At 42.6% G+C, this 17,005-nt stretch overlaps 1 protein-coding gene across 1 annotated transcript; it reads left to right on the top strand.

Moving 5' to 3' along the window:
- Nucleotides 1–199: 199 nt before the first annotated feature.
- On the top strand, nt 200–15,470 carry PARD6B (par-6 family cell polarity regulator beta). Its single transcript, XM_085079036.1, has 3 exons — nt 200–429; nt 4,769–4,991; nt 10,847–15,470. The coding sequence occupies exons 1-3, from the start codon at nt 364–366 to the stop codon at nt 11,674–11,676; spliced, it is 1,119 nt and encodes a 372-aa protein (XP_084935162.1). The 5' UTR covers nt 200–363; the 3' UTR covers nt 11,677–15,470.
- The last annotated feature ends 1,535 nt before the right edge of the window (nt 15,471–17,005 follow it).

Genomic DNA, 17,005 nt, shown 5'->3' on the forward strand with positions numbered 1-17,005 from the left:
CGAGCGGCGCTCCAGCCCCGTGCGGAGCAACGGCTGCCAAGGCACAGCCCGCACCTGCGGCCGGGAGAGGAGAGGACAGCCCCGCAGCCTCCCACCCGCCTCCATCTTGCGCTGCGGCTGCAGGTGCGCGCCCCGCCCGTGCGCGGCCCCGCGGAGGCGGCGCAGGCGCGGCGGCGGTCCCGCCCCGGTCCCCGGCAGGTGCCGGAGCCGCCGCGCCCCGCCCCGGCCCGGCCGCGCTGAGGGCGGAGGCGGCGGAGCGGCCGCGGGTGCCGGGGGCTCTTGGCTGGGCCGCGCCGCTGCCCGTCCCGCAGCGCTCCGGCGGAGAGAGGAGCCAAAGCGGCGGCCGCAGCGACCGTGCGCGGCATGAACCGGGCTCAGCGCGGGGCCGCGGGCAGCCGCGGCCTGGGCACCATGGAGGTGAAGAGCAAGGTGGGAGCTGCCGCCGCCTGAGGGCCGCGGGCGCGGGGGGAGGGAGCGGGCGGGCTCTGCGGGGTCGTGGGGCCGCGGTGTCGCGGCGGGGACGGGGACGGGGACGGCTGCTGACTCACCTGCCCGAGGAGCTGCCGGGGCACGGCCCCGCCGGGCCTGAGCGCTCCGCAGGCCACCAGCCCGGGCGGGCGCGGCGCTCCCTCCCACCTGTCCCTGCGCCTGCCGAGCCCTCTGCCCGCAGGGCCGCGGCTGGAGGGCGCTGGGGTCGCTGCGGAGGGCGCTGGGGTCGCTTGCAGGGTGTGCTGTCTGCGGGGGGGAAATGAAGTGGTTTTGAAGTGGGTTGAAAAAACAGGTAAGTGGAGTTAGCCCATAAGTTTCCGCACAGACTGAAAGACGTACAGAGAAATATGTGTTTACGGAAAAGTGTTGGATCACTGGGCCAAAAGAGGTGTTTAGAGACATATTTGTGGAGTGCTCTCCATGATCTCCAGAGGTCCCTTCCAGCCCTAACAGTTCTGTGATAATTCGCAAGCGTCAAAAGCCGCTCTTTGTCCGAATTGCAATGTGCGCGTTTGTTTAACATAGTGACTGTTTCTGTAGTTACCTTTTTTTCCTTAATGATTATGCGTTTCTGTAGTTTTTTGTGAGGTACAGCTTAGGCTTACATCAGAAGTAGAGGTAAGCCCTGGCTAGCTTATTCAGAAGTGGAATTTGCCTTCTCTTAGAGGCCCCAAGAGACTTTTACCCTGGCAGTGTTTCAGCAGTGCGTACCTGTGTGTTCTCGCACAGATCGCCAGTGCCTTGTGCTCAATCTTTGCATGACTCTGTGAATTCTCCCATGCGTCTATCCGCATCTCTTCTACTTTTAATTTTCACTTGCTGGTTAGGCAAAGTTTTGCTGACGAAACTTTGATTTTCTGAAAGAAATTAGGTTTTTTTTGTTCTGCTTTATACTGGTAGTGATTTCCGATTGTAGAAATGTTAGATGTACAATATTAGGTGGAGCGTCAAGCTATTAGTTAAATAAATGTTGAGTTAAAACCCCTTTTTCATTGCCTAGGTAAATTGTAAGTGCACCCACATGGGAATGCATTTTCCATTGGTGGAAACATGGATCTCTTGCGGTTTTTTTTATAAACTGGGGAGCAGCCTGTGTTCTCTCCCCTCCTTTCCTATTAATGAAGCATTACAGCAGCGGTGCAGGCGAAGCAGTCAGGACTTGTGCTGTGTGGATTTTTTAGGGTGATGCCTCTTAGTGTTGGAACTTCTGGAAAATGTAAGGCTGGTCTCCACGGCTCCACAGTGTTCATTTTTCATGTGGCCAAAACCAGAAAGCACAGGAATATCTGGTAGCTGTTATTTCAAATACCAGTTAAGCACAGGTGGTACTGTGATGTAAAGTCTTTTATTTATGCTCTTATAAGGTTAAAAATAATCGGTATGATGTGCTTATAAACCCAAATCACTTGTTTCCTCGGCCCAAAACCCTAGGTTTGCTGTTTCCCCACTGTGTGTTTTCCTTGGTTTAAAATATATCTAGGGAATCAGCCATGTGATGTGTTCCTGGTGTTTGTACAGAGAAGTGTAGCTCTAATGAATAGGGATTGTCCCTTAAGTGCACATTATGGAGCAGGATTCAAGGCATTCCTAGAACTACTTGTTGCTAATGCATTATTTAACAGCACCTCAATTTAATATCACACAGGAGTCATCTTCCTTCTATGAAAATGAGCAATTGTGCAGAGAAAGAAGGAAGGCCTGTGTGGGAGGTGCAGGGAGCCATTCCTGTGGAGTGGCCTGGGCTTTGAAGGCTGCTCAGTGATGTACAGCTCTTTATTTAGATATTCCAAATCAATAATTGTGCCTCAGCTGACAATGCTGGGCCAGCACAGCCCAACTGTGGTTGCAGTTATATGAGCACAATCCTTTTGTTAGTTTAGTTTATTCAGTTTGGGTAACTGCTCTGAACTTGCCCTGGGGATTCTCCATAGTACTTGAATTCCAGTCAGCCCATTTTCTTGTCATGGAAAATAGAATTTTATACCCCACATTGGAGTTCTAGTGGTGGTATGGAAACCCCAAAATAAGCTTCTGATTCTCTAGATATTACAATTCAGATCTTTCTTCTTTTTCTTTCTTATGACTTGGAATAATATTTTTCCGAGTGAAGTCTAATAACTGATAAGCCAGAGAAGGTTACTGCGGCTCATGTTCTGTCAGTGCTGAAGACTTGCATAGAGCATCTTTATGCTGAGTTTTAGAGGACTTAAAAATGTGCCACATAAGTGAGTGTTGAGTATCTGGTGCCTTCCCGGTGTGCTGCCATGGCTCTCCTGCCTTTTCCCAGGGGAGTTAGCAGGGGAACAGCACGTGTTTGTAAAGAGCTCAGGTGGCAAGGAGCCTTCTCTGCTTAAGTTACTCTTCCAGTCTCTGTCTCCTCTAGAACATCAAGTGCAGGTCTGTTTCATGTGATGGAGTGTAGCATCTGATAGAAAATGCAGACATTTCAGGGGTTAAAATAATGGAATTGCACAGTTGGACTTCTGTCTTTCATCTGCTAATAGTATTTAGCATGTGGCAAACTTAGGAAATAAGCAGGTTATGATTCTCATGGTATTAGCACCAAATACATACAAAATAAACATGTGATTTAAAACTCTGGTCCTTTGCTAGCTGTGGTAAGATTCAGCATTTATTCCAACCTGAGGATGAGGTTGTTGGCTTTTTAAACTTTTATTACTGAATTATGTTTAAACTGTGTAATCCTTAAAAGCCAAACAATTTCGATTGCTGCCATGCATGGACAGTTCCTGTACCTCCCACAGCCGGGGAAGGATCTGAGACAAGGATGAAGTCCTTCATTGACATCATCATTAAGCTGTGTGGCCTCTGACGTGATGGGAGTTCCTCCTGTGGGCTGGGCTCGGCTTTTTTTTGTAAGCACGTGTGAATCCTCCCTTCCGCCTTGATGTTACTGTAATTGCAGGTTTTTTTAGAGATGAATGTTCCCAGATAATTCCTTCATTTTGAACTTTTGGAGGAGATGGGGTGTTGAAGGTGTAGCATGTTTTGAGTTAGGGTGGTGTTAACGTGCTAACAACGGGGTCCTTGTCTCGTGATTTTCAATCCTTTGTTTGTATGTGAGAACTCCTAAGCTTTTATTCTCCAAAATATACAATCCCAAAGATTGTAATCAGCTATGAGGGACAGTGCAGATCCATATCTCCTGTGTGTAACATACACCAAAGTATGTGATACTGAAGCTCAAACTTGTGCTCAGAGAGCATTTTGTTCCATGTGCACTTCTGTGCCCCTTAACACTAAAACTTGATAAAGAAATTATTTAAAGTCTTTCTTTTCACTGTAGGTCAGCAATAGAATTCACAAAAAAGAAAAGCCCACCAACTGAAGTTTATTTTAATTATTAGTCTATTATCCTTTTAACTCATATGCAATCTGTTCTGGTTTGTGTAACATCGCTGCTGCTATCTCTGAATTCGTTTTAACATCTCTGGTATGTTGTCTATGTGCCTGATATGGAGGGTTTGGAGTAATTTTTATCCAATATTCTATTTGCGTTGGGTCCTGCCCTTGTTAGGCAGAACACCAACATTTTCCTAGTTATATGTGGTAAAATCACAGTTTTTCTACATCAAATGCTCATCCTTGTCTTGGCACCCAGTTGGGTGTGCTGGTTGCCTCTGTTGTCTCTCTCTTTAGGTAGGAGCAGAACTGACCTGAGATCTGCTCCCCAAAGCTGGGCTGCACGTGGGCTGTACTGAAAAGCAGCAACACATCTTTGTGGTCTTCACATCCAAGCAGTGTTTTCATTTCCTGACCAAGCAACTGGGGGTGTGAAGGCTGCTCAGCCTTGCGTGGGTGAGCCACGGTTGTGTAACAATCTCCACACACTGTTCTCAAGGGCACTGGTAGTTCTTGGAACAAAATTCCAGGTAGTCACATACCACAGGAGGTTAATCACAGGCCTGGTTTGAGCCACCACAGCAGTGCTGCCTCTGAATTCTGTCCCTCACCGAGGTTGCTTAATGAGCATGTGAATCTGCAGTTATCCCTGCATCAGTTTGTCACCTTAATGCTGATGAGCTCCCATTAAATGGAACAATGGAACAGCCTTTGTATGCTCAAAAGTACATGTTCTGTCAGGGGCAAAAATAGTTATAACTTAGGAGCAAAAACCTGACTGTTTTAACTTATTTTTTTATACCACTTCAAAGTTATTGGTTGTAGCTTTTAGTGTACTTTTAATTCCACAGTGTTTCTGCTTTAACGTTAATTCTGTTGCTTCCATGTTAATGATGTAAGATATATTTTGTTGTAGTTTGGAGCAGAATTTCGACGGTTTTCTCTGGAGAGGTCCAAACCTGGAAAGTTTGAGGAGTTCTATGGATTATTGCAGCATGTGCACAAGATCCCAAATGTTGATGTTCTGGTGGGATACACGGACATTCACGGAGACCTGCTGCCTATCAATAATGACGACAATTATCACAAAGCAGTTTCTACAGCCAATCCTCTACTCAGGATTTTCATTCAGAGAAAAGGTAAGTGCATTTGAAGAATGTGAATCATCTGTTTATCCAGTTACAGTGTGATGTATGGAGGAAAAAACCCTTCAGTCCTATTTCATCATGTCAAATTCCGTAATAATTACGGGTCATGAAAAGTGTTCACAACTTGTGTGTCTTGCAAGAGCTTCCTCAGGCAACCTATTTATACTTTGTGATTTTTTTTAATGCTTGTATTTAGTTGAGTTAAAGTCAAGTTAAATCCCTATCAAATGCTTCTTTCTGGTTTTATGTAAGCAAATGAAAACAAATTTTAAACCTCTAAGGTTTTCTGCTCTGTGTGTTGGATACTTCTCACTTAAAAGTCCAATCTTGATCAGCCAAGAAGAGAGACCACCACAAGTCCACAACAGCCTGACACAAACCCAATATTCACAACCAGTGTGGCTGCTTGGCAGCTGCTGTGTGCTGGCAAAAGGTTTGTTTTGTTTGTGTTGATAGTATAGACTGGTAAGGCCTGTGTTTTCAGTGCTGAAATGCCAAAGGCATGAACCATTTGCTTTAGCAGGACCTGGAGGTAGACAAGGTCTATGATTCCATTTAATCCCCTACAGTAGCCATATGACAGGAAGGGATAAGCCACTTTGTCAGACTGGGATTATTGAGTTTATATTTTAACACCATATGTTTTTAGATTGTTCCTAGTGTGCAAGGTCTAATGTTACCTGTTTCTAGTGTTACATTTGTAATGCTTTTTGAGTTTCATACTATCATTTACCTTGATTTAATCCAGGTGGATTTGTTACTGCTCTGGTGCCAGAGGGTGATATAATGCACAGAAGTAGTTTAATCCATTTTAGTTTATCAGAACAAGAATTGACGAGCAGGAAAAGCTGTGCAGAAAGTATCAGGTGTCACTGTCTTCCCTTGGACACAAGAGCCTTCTGCCTCTGGAATTGTAGGGAATAAAGAACCCAGGCTGGCACCACAGTCCCACACTGCACTTTGCTGTGAATTAGTTGTGACCACACCGATCACCTCTGTTGATTAAGTTGGGGCTTTGCCTTCATTGGCATCTTTGCCATAGAGTAGATGTTTGTTTGATGGAAAATGCAGAAATAATTTTATTCTGTATTTTATTTGTGATGATTGGCCTGTAACCAAGGCTGAATTGCTGGAGTTAGAGATGGTTCATATTTTGTGCAGCATGATTTAAGTGTACTTAATGTACAGATTGCAGCAACTTTACTGGCTCTGCCTCTGAAATGGAAAATAAATGTCTGAACAAATACCTGCTATTGATGGGGCTGCTTTGATCTGTGCTGGTTTGGAACTATAATAAGTGACATAAGTTACTTTTCCACCTGCAAGGCTACTTGTGGCTTTCATGCATTCTCTTAAATCAGCTGAAAAATTTTTGTGGATTTTGTAATGTAACTTTGACTTCTTCTTTTGTATTTCCAGCAGCAGAAGTTGGGAATTTAAGATCTTTGACAAAGAGACACTGTGGGGAAGAGAGAAAGTGTTTTGCTGTCTTACATGTAATTTTTATCATGATGTCTTAACTGTTTAGAAAGTACATGTAATTTGTGCAAAGCTAACTTAAGGTATGAGCAGGCTGCAATGAAATCTAATGTAAATACTATTAACTTCTTAGTATATTGCATCCAAGGAACACCTTGAGGGGTTGAAATGGGAGCTGCAAGATGGTTTTGCTTTTATTAGTAATTGATGGTTGTGATAATGGGACTCCAAAATTTGGGAAATGTTATGCCAGAGTAAGAACTCTTTTCTCTCCTGTTTGATTTTGACTCCTTGTTTCTGAAAGTTCTGAGTTTGTCCTGAGAATTTGTGTCTTACTTAATGTGGTAAGAAACCTAGAGATCCTGTAATGAAATCACATAATTTCCCTTAGACTCCTCTAACTAAAGGTATTTCACTAAATTCCTTTAAAATACTTAAGCTGCTCCAGTGCTAAATCTAAACTGGAGCTTGATGTTGCACAAGTCAAGATTGCAAGCTGACGGCCAGAAAACATTCCTTGCTGGAATTTTGTTCTGCAGTTTAACAGATTAACAGGTACTGTTGACATCTGGTATTTAAAGGTTAAACTGATGTATTGTGATTAAATCCAGATGTATGGGAGTCACTCTGTCTGTGAGAAAAGCCCTACAGAAGAGAAAATGGAGGGGAACAGTCCGCACAGGCTGAAGGGCAGCTTGATGTGGGGAACTTTGCATTGTAAATACAAGAACAATAGAGAGAAGATACATTTCATTATAATACCCTTAACAGTCCCTAGCAGGATATTAAATTACAATATTCAGCTCTTGCAAGTTCTGCATGTATATGGCTGAATTTTGTGAAAAGTGGATTCTTTGGTTAATCCACTTGTGCCCCTTGAGAGAGACTTTGTTGCTGAGAAGCTTTACTTTGGTGAGAAGTAAGAGGAGTTGGCTTTCTAAACATCTCTTTGTAGACTAGCCTAGCTATTCTGAGGCCTCTTCCTAAAAACACAGGTTAGTTTCCTAAAACTGCATTTTGTTATATCTTGTAACTAAATAAGAGGAGATTTGTTGGGTCTTATTTAAAAAAAGCTAAATTGTGTCTCTATTCAAATGTGCTAACTACTTGAGGGCTTTGAAAATTTAATTCTCAAGGGGTAACTCTACATTGATTTGCAAATAGATCAGAAAAATATTTTTTAAATCTATCTTGAAGAACAGTTAAATTGAAACCAGATTTGGCATTTGTGGGGTTTGTTTTCAATTTCATGTAATAAGTCTGTACAGATTGGTGCCACCTTGAGCTGGAAACTGCTGGGAGGAGAAATCCTTCCTGCACTGTGTGGAGGTTCTCCTTCACACTATCTGCAGTTAACACCTTGTCCTTTGGCTTTAGGCCAAAATATTTTTTGCCGGGGCTTTAAACTGATTAGTGAGGTGCCAGAACAAAGATGCCTTTGTACTTGAGAGTATTGTTTTAGAAAACTTGTTTAGCGGTGGAAGAGAGGTTACCCAGAGTGTGCTGTTCTGCTGAGATTTGGGGAGATAAATTTATCAACCTCTCACTAGTTTTTCTCACAAATTTTCTAACCTTAATTGTCTGTCTTAAGATTAATGCTAGTTCTGAATTATTAAACTATTAAGAGCAGTTATAATGCAGAAAAGTTACCCTCTGGTGTGTCAGAGTTTCTTAAATGTTTTGACATCTGGCTTGCAGTTTTGGGATGCTTTTATTTCAGCAGCGTGTCCTGTAACTTAAGAAGGTTACTAACAACAAAAACATCAGCTCAATTTAAGATTTCTGATTTGTCTTCTGAAAGAGACTTTTAAAGTCCCTCTCTTTTCCAAAAAAATGTTCTTCTGCTCATAGTTTTTGTTTTAAAAGTCATTTTGAGTGTTATTTTGCAGACAGACATATTTACATAATATTTCTTTCAAAGTCAGTCCTGTTGCAGCTGATCTTCGAGTTTCTCAACTAACTGGAAAAATTTGATTTGGACAGCAGTTGCCAGCTGATAGTGCTTGATTGGCACCAGTCTGTTGGGTCCTCTGTTCTGGAGCTGTCATCAGCAGCCTGCACTCTGGCAGACATGAGTGCAAGTGTTACTTTGTATTTAAAACAGTGAAAGGTATTTAAAGCAAGCCCTGTCTAGGGTCTGATTTCACAATTGTCTTTTCCAGGTTGTTTTGTAAACAATTGTAGTTCTAAGTTAAAAAAAAAGAGAAGCTATTGCACCTCATTGAATTGCAAAAATCCTTTCAATGAAACACCAGATGTGTAACTGAAAACTGGTTGGATGGGTTGTCAGGAGAGATAAGGGCAAAACTTCTCTCCTTTTTTTTCTTTGATCATAAATTTTCAGCAAACATGAAAAGAATTGCTCCATGTTGTCTGAAAAGTCAGCATGTTAGTTGTCAGCAATGGAGTACAGGGGTTTAACCAGCTGATATTTAGCAGTTAGAGATCCCAAAGGGCATTTTACAGAGAGAAGGCTAAGTTTGCATTTTTGTAGGTGTTTTACTTCAGACATAGTTCACCTGTTAATATGCTTTGCTTTGGGAGGTTGAATTGTTTTCTAATGCACCAACTCTTCAACACAACTGACTTAACACTCTTAGATGTGTGAAGATCAGTTTTTAGGCTATTTCTAAAGCCTTCTTGCTTGATGATAAGATCTAATGTTATATTAATTAAACCTTAAATTGCAAAGTAACTGAGATTGCTACAGAAGTGACTTCAGGCTACAGCAGGTCTGTGTCAGTCAGGTTATCTTTGGAAAGAACTCCTGTTTGTGTCAATTAAATTGTTGAACAACTTTAGCTGTAAACATCAATGCAAAAGATGCTCTGACTGTAGCAAACAGCTAAGCAAGAGCTTTGCCTTCCTTGTGGTGTAATTATTTTTTTTTTTAAACAAAGGAAATAAAAAAGAAATGTAAATGAGGCCATCGTCAGGACACATTTTTCTAAAACATGTTGATAAACTATTGTGTACACACAAGCCAGGAGCTGACAATAAACCCCTTTGAGGTTTGTTTGTGGGCTAATTTGAATTTGTTTCTTTTCCTGCTGTCCTTTATCTCTTACAATACCAGGTCCAAGGCTGCCTTCGTAGAGCAGCCAAAGGACTGTTCTTGTTTTCAGCAGCCCTAAAGGCTGCGAAGGAAGGAGTTAGTGTTATGTGCTGGAGCAGTGTTAACCTGTTGCTCCAGGAATACTTTCTCTGTTCTGTTTTGCTTAAAGCATCTGAAGAGTCCCAGTCTAACTGGTACATGTGTGTATATTTCAGCCTCAGAAATAAGTGCACTCATTGATTTCCTCAGCAACTGGCAGCTGTCCTCAAGTGTCACCAGGGCAGCATTGCCATAGTCAGTGCAGTGCACAGATTGAAATGTATAGCCATTCCTCCACTTCCTTGGCTGTACCAATGGCATCTGAATGTGACAATACAAAGAAATCCCAGCTTCTCTGGGTCCTAGGGTTAGTGCAGTCCAGTTCTGTGTGATTATTGGGGGTTTTCCACTGCAGAACAAAGATCTATGCAATGTTGCAAAAGTACAAGTGTAAATCCAAGGAAACTCAGATCTGAATGTATTTAGGTACATTCTTTTTGGTGAATTAGAGCATATTAAAAAGAAAAATGGAACTTCTGGCATTTCAGAAATCAGGATTGCTTCCACAGAATGTGTTTCCTTGTCTCTTACAAGTAGTTGTAGGACTAACCTGTTTTGTTTTGGTTTTTTTTAAGTTCTGAGCCATTTGCCTATTTCTTTATCAAGTTGTGGCAGTTACAGCATTGCTTGCATGAACAGTTTTGCTTGAAGTATTTGTGTGCAAGGTCTCTTTGTTTCTGCTCCACAGCCATTTTACCTACATGATGTGGGGGCAGGGAAGAGTGCAGAATGGAATAAGCTTTCTGGAGTTTGAATCCAGGTCACTTGGCTGGCTCCCAGCAACTAGGCAATAATAGGCACACTGGCTGCTTTCCCTTTTTCATTCTTTCTTTTCCAATGATCTGAAACCTGAGGAGAGAAAACTAGCAAGTGGAATTACTCTGAATAAAATTAAAATGTTTCTAGGAATGTACTCACTCTTTCCATTCTACCCTTTCTTTCAAGCAGCTGTAACTCTTTGTTCCTGCTGCTGCTAACTTGCTTTAATTTTTTTGTGCGCTCTCTTTCCTTTGGTAGAAGAAAACCAAAAGTATTCCAAACTTTGAATCTCATAACATTAAAGCTGTTGTTTCACAAGTAGAGAGAAAGGTTTCTACTGTAGTAAGGCAGATACCTTCTAGATGAGATCTTTGCCTCTGCTGAGCTCAAACATGTCAGCAATGTGAGCTGGCCAGGTCTGGTGGGCTCTCATCCCCATGTCTCTGTCTTACAGAAGATGCAGACTACAGTGCCTTTGGGACAGATACCATGACCAGGAAGAAGAACGTCTTATCCAACGTGTTACGTCCGGATAACCACAAGAAGAAACCGCACATTGTGATTAGCATGCCCCAGGACTTCAGGCCAGTGTCCTCCATCATAGATGTGGATATTCTGCCCGAGACCCACCGCAGGGTGAGGCTCTACAAGTACGGCACTGACAAACCCCTGGGCTTCTACATCCGGGACGGCTCCAGCGTCAGGGTCACCCCGCACGGGCTGGAGAAAGTCCCGGGCATTTTCATATCCAGGCTGGTCCCTGGAGGGCTGGCTCAGAGCACAGGCCTGCTGGCTGTCAATGATGAGGTACTGGAGGTGAATGGGATCGAGGTGTCGGGAAAAAGCCTCGATCAGGTTACAGACATGATGATTGCAAACAGCCGCAACCTGATCATCACGGTCAGACCTGCCAACCAGAGGAACAACGTCGTGAGGAACAGTCGGACTTCGGGCAGCTCCGGCCAGTCCACTGAGTCAAGCCTTCCCAGCAGCACACCAAACATCCTGGGAAATCTACTGCAAGGAGAAGAGGAGAGCGATGAGGAGGACATTATTATTGAAGACAGTGGGGAGCCACAGCAGATCCCAAAAGCTGCGCCTACCAGCGAAAGCATAGAATCCTTGTCACAAATTGAACTCCTCCATGAATCCACACAAAATGGATTCCTTCCTTCCAGTGAGCTGAACTTGCATCACTCAGCAGGCAGCATTAGCATGGAGTATGAAGTACCAGAGCCAGGCCGTAAGTCGTTAGAAGAAGAGGGAACTATAATAACACTATGAAATGACATTGGCGTACTTTGTACAAGTAAGGATGCCATACATGTTTTAATTGGGCTTAATATGTAATACATTTTATACCTCTCCATCTACCAAGCACTGCAGTTAGATTAAAAGGAGGGAAAAAAATAAATACAAGACATTCAAAATTATGTAAGTTGACTAACTTCATTAATTCTGCACTTCAATGTAAATAATTCACAAAGCTGGAAGATAGTTGATAAATGGCTGAAACTAAATGAGGAAAATTTAAATTGAAAATGAAGGATAGCTAAGAGATGGCTGTGAGCTTTCTTTCGAAGGTACTTTATTTTTGTTATTTTTTTAATGCTGTATACTACTGGTTCTATAGAAGTTAACTTTGTTACGTGTGAGGTTGACTATCTCATGTACTGTGGTTTCATGTTCCTCTGAAGTGCTGCTTATGTGTGTTGGAGCTGCTTTAGCCCCTTCCCTCCTGTCCTGGGCTGCTGCTCCACTGGCAGAGCTGTTGGTGGGCTCTGTGCAAGAGGGAGCTGGGAGGAAGGCAGAGTTGGGCTGGGAGGAGATGGGGTGGCTGGTCTGGTTCCGTGGCTGCCACAGGGACAGCAGGGCTCTGTGGGCTCTGGAGGTGACTGTTCCTTTGTGAGTGAATGTGCAACCACAGGCTCGTTAGTCAGGCACATTACTGGTTTTAATGGCCAGGTAAGCTTACTTTTAATGACTCTGATTTTGAAATTCAAATGTGAAAGTCTTAACATTAATGCATCAGAGACCTGTTCTCATTCTAGTATGCAATATTTAAGGATATCATTGGATTTAATTACTAATCCCAGTAAATTACAAACAAATCAAATGTAAACTTAATGCTATGGAACTAGCATAACATAATCTGTTAAAATTGCAGTCCTAGTAGAAGCTGTAAAGATTTCTACTAGCAAAGGTTTGTTGGAATGAGTCTGGATTATATAAAAGTGACTTTCTTCAAACCTGAACAAGTTAGAACAGTTTAAATTAAATCCCTGGATTAAAAGAAGTTTTTAATCAGAATGAGGCTTTACTACAACTTGTTTGAGCCATGTGATACTAACTTATTCATTACTAGGAACTGATCTGTAAATGCAGCTCTGTGTGCCCCTGGCTGGGTGTTTTGGATGTTACAGAGTTGCTCAGTGTGCAAACACTGATGACAAGTCCTGATGCTGCAAGAGAAACGTGTGTGTGTAACCACTGCATTCACTGGGACAGTTGCAGGGGAGGCTTCTGGCATTGTTCTTATCCTTCCCCTTTTTGTATCTCCTGCTTTACCACTTTGGCACTCTGTTCCCAACCTGACCCTTCTCTGGGAACAGAAGTTGTGGCAGGAAGACGAGATGGGGACTAACAGGACTGGGGAGAGGGCTAGCTGGATCTTCTCCCCAGTGACCCTGTGGCCTCTGTCAGCCTGTGAGAAGGAGTAGGGTGCTGCCAGTTCTGTGCTGTGGTCCTGTGCTCCCCAGAGCAGGAGTCAGGAGTGTGTTCCACCCTTTGGGAAGATGTGATGACTGGGAAGGGACACTGACCCCTTTCTTTTTTCCCCTCAGTCTGTCTTGAGGAAAATCTACCTCTGGTAACTTTGCTAACAAGAGACCAACTGTAAGTTTAATGTTAAAGCATCTGTAAAAGTCGTCACAGACTATCAGAGGCTAAAACTGTGTTTAAGGTTTTTGTGACGATGCAAACACTGCTGCAGAAATAAATCCCTGCTGCTTGATGTTCCAAAATGCACATTTGAAATTGGTATCTCGTGAGCAGTAGTATTTTTAAACCTCCAATGCCACTGGAGTCCCAAGATGCCAGGAGAGGCATTCATACCCCTTAGGATTTCTGGAGGATAGGCACAGCAGGCAGTGGTACTCTGCAAATACAGGTGAGGGGCTCTTTGTCACACTTATTGATGATTTCTTCAGTGTGTGTGTGGAGAGCCCTGGAATCTTTTGCAAGAGCAAGATCTTCCAAATGTTTCACTTCTTTTGCTAATAATTATGAAAAATGAAGCAACTACATCCACTTCGTGTGAAATGAGAAAAAGCAATGTTCATTCTGCAATGTGGAGACTTTACCTGTACATGTTTTCTCTCAGCGCTGCTCTACACTTCCTCTCTTTAGGGAAGATTGTTTACTTTAAAAATATCTTTTTTATTTTCCTTTATCGAAAGACTTTCCTTCCTGTATGAAATCACCAGTGGAGGGTGAGACTCATTATTCTGCTAGTTTGCACTTCTGTGCCTTTGGTTTACTTGAATGTATTGTGAATAGTCAAAGGAATAAAGGCACTGGGATGGGAAGAGAAGAGAAGAGAGGCCCACAGGTACAGAGAACGAGCTGGTAGTGCACTTACTGCAGGTGTAACGTTTTCATTCCATGGAAATCCACTCTGGGGCTGACGTGCTCCATGAGGATTTTGCAGCTTGGATCACAGCTGGGAGGATGGACTTGCCTGGGAGGGCTGAGCCTGGGAATGGCCAACTGGCCAGGAAACTGGGGAGGTCCCAACCCGAGGCTGCTGTGCTGCCAAGCACGTGCATGGGTAGTTTGAATCATATATATGCCAGTATTAAGGACTTGTAGAAATTTAACTGGGGTCCTACTCTAAATTGCATGAGACTTCATCTCTTAGGACCTTTCCTGCAAACTGAGTAATCTAAACGTGAGGTAATGTTCTTTTTGACATATATCATGTTCTGTTTCACAGAGACTTGGTAATGTAGTAAAACTAAGCATTTGGGACTTGATAAAAACATTAAAGAATAAACCTAAAAAATGTGTATTTACAGTTACAATGACAGACTGCACAGCATGTAATTGCTTAATGCTGCAGTTACCATAAAGTTTCTAAAGTTCTTCCATATCTTACTAATACATACACTGTTAATTACAAAAGATTTTTAAATTGCTACTTCAGGATGATCAATGGTTGATTATGAGTGGCTAAATTTAATTTTATATGTAAATGATACTGGGGTTCAGTATAAGGTTTTTTAAAATATGCTGATATTGTTAGCCTTTCATTCACTACCTCCTAAATTTTTAACATCTATACTGTTTTCTCCCTGGAAGACAATACTTAAAGGCTTGACTGTTTTATATAGATTTTATCTTTAGCTAAAAAAAAGGAGAAAAAATCCAGAAGTGATAGTGAGGATGCTGCGCATGATTGACAATATTACGCTGCTATTGATGTAATCTTTATGTATTAAGTATCCTGTGTGTGTAAATTGTATTTTCAATCCAGATTTTATAAATTAATTTATGAAATATCCAAATTATTTCAGAATGGAATGAAAAATCTAAAATTCCTTTGGCTAGTGTTATATGTTGTGTACATGCACAGAGGGGGGGCAAGTCATTCCTCCCTTGCAACTGGGAGATCTAAGTGCACCTTAATAGGAAGAAGAACAAATTCTTAATAGAATTAAGATGCATTTACTATGAAGTTCTGCTATGGTACTGGAGAAGTCAAGCCTAACTGTGAATCATATGTTTTTTTTCCACACCTGAATTAAATTTAGGACAATGTTCTCACAAGCTGTCTTTAACATGTGTATTTTTGTGAATATTATGTATTTTCTAATTAAATTTTACTTGCAATGTGATTTTTACATGAATGAACTTGTTTAAAATGTCAAATATCAGTATTTTTCTTACAACTTTAATGTATAATGTACATTGGTATCTCACCGAATGAAGATTGATTTTACAAAAATCAAGCTAGATGTAGTTGTATATTAGTCTTATATTTTTACAGACTGAAATAATAAATGGATATAGAAATAAAATGGTTTTTTCTCAATTACTTTGTTACATCCATCAAAATGAGGAAGAATGTATCCTTTTTATCAAGTGTGACAATAGATGGGCTTATTTTTTTTTCTCCTGGCCAGCTGATCAGGCTGTTTTCCTGTGTTTTCCCTGTGCTACCTCTGTCCCTCCCCTGGAGCAGATCTCTGCACGTGGGAAGTCCCAGAGGTTCCAGTGTGAGTCCCTCAGTGCTGCTGCCTCACTCACCTGTGCTGTGCTTGCTCCTGCAGTGCTTGGCTTGCCTGAGGATGCTCCTGCTGTGTCACCTGTGTCAGCTGCTGCTGCTGTGAGTATCTCCCATCTCTTTTGCCTTGGCAGCCCTTGTTAATATCTACCCAGAGAGGAGAGACTCGGGCTGTGCTTGGCTTTGTGTGTGGTTTTTGTTTGTGCTGCTCTGGGGCTGAGCTCAGTTCTGCTCTGCACCTCCCTCGTGTCTGCAGGACTGCCTTGTGTGTGTGCTGAGTGCTTCCCGTCCCTGCAGGTGTAGCCGTGGGGAGGAGACCGAAAGGCTGAATCTGCATTGACTCAGAATGCAGCCCAAAGAACCCAGGCTGCTCCCCTGGGCACTGGAGCAGGAGTGTCTTGAGCTGGGGGAGGTTTCTTCTCTTGGAAGGAACGCTGAAATCTGTGGCATTCCTGAAGCGCTGAGAGCTCTCTGCAAATGCATCCTCTGCAGTGCTCCCTGCTCGGGCACGGGGGTGGGGTCACCCTCTGAGGCAGCAGGAGGAATGTGTCCTTGGGAATGCCTCTGTCTGTGAGGATAAAGTGAGCCTGATAAGCTGGTTCTGCAGAGGAGGCAGAGTACAGGAGCTGATCTGGGACACTTCCAGGGAATGAGACTCAAGTGCACTCACACAGGTCAGCAATGCTACTTCTACAAATCACTCATACCTACACACAGTTCTCTTAAACTGAGAAACTCATTTAAAGGAATACTAACTTTCCATGCTGCTGCCTCCTTGAGGAAGGAATGCAGCTGTTAAATTGCATCTGTCATTTAAACCCAGCAGTACTGACCTTTTCTCAAGGTGATGAGCTCTTAACAAGGTGTTTGGACTTGAGTTATTTTATGAAATAGAAAATCCATGTATGGTTGCAGATACAAAGACTTCCCAGGATTTTCATAAGTAATTGAGTGAAAATCCTTCTCTCCCAACAGGAGAAAGATTTTGACTAGTGCTAAATACCCCTTTGAAGTTTTTTTGTTATCTTAAAATTATCTGTGGCATTCTAGTTGCAGACATTCCAGAGTTACTTCTGAAGATGTGTTTCTTGGAATACAAGTGTCCCTCTCAGACACAATGATGTAGTTACATGTGGTAAAGCTAGAGAGGAATAATCAGGTTTAAAGTAGCTTCATAAATGGCTTGCAATGCTAGCATGAGGAAAGAGGTGTTGGATACTAACAGTATTCTTGGATGCTGTAGAAGTATGCAATAAATGGTACAGCTGGTCCTTGGAGAGGTGAGATTGCAGCCAAGATGTAGGAATTCAGACTCCTTGTGCAGCTCTG

This window comes from Lichenostomus cassidix, chromosome 20 (assembly GCF_008360975.1).
Source record: "Lichenostomus cassidix isolate B80296 chromosome 20, HeHo_3.0, whole genome shotgun sequence".
NCBI classification, from domain to species: domain Eukaryota; kingdom Metazoa; phylum Chordata; class Aves; order Passeriformes; family Meliphagidae; genus Lichenostomus; species Lichenostomus cassidix.

Excerpts from the sequence above, each read along its gene's own strand:
- PARD6B (XM_085079036.1), top strand. The coding sequence starts at position 364 with ATGAACCGGGCTCAGCGCGGGGCCGCGGGCAGCCGCGGCCTGGGCACC. Across the intron at positions 430-4,768 it reads CCATGGAGGTGAAGAGCAAG|TTTGGAGCAGAATTTCGACG; the intron begins GTGGGAGCTGCC and ends ATTTTGTTGTAG. Across the intron at positions 4,992-10,846 it reads GATTTTCATTCAGAGAAAAG|AAGATGCAGACTACAGTGCC; the intron begins GTAAGTGCATTT and ends TCTGTCTTACAG.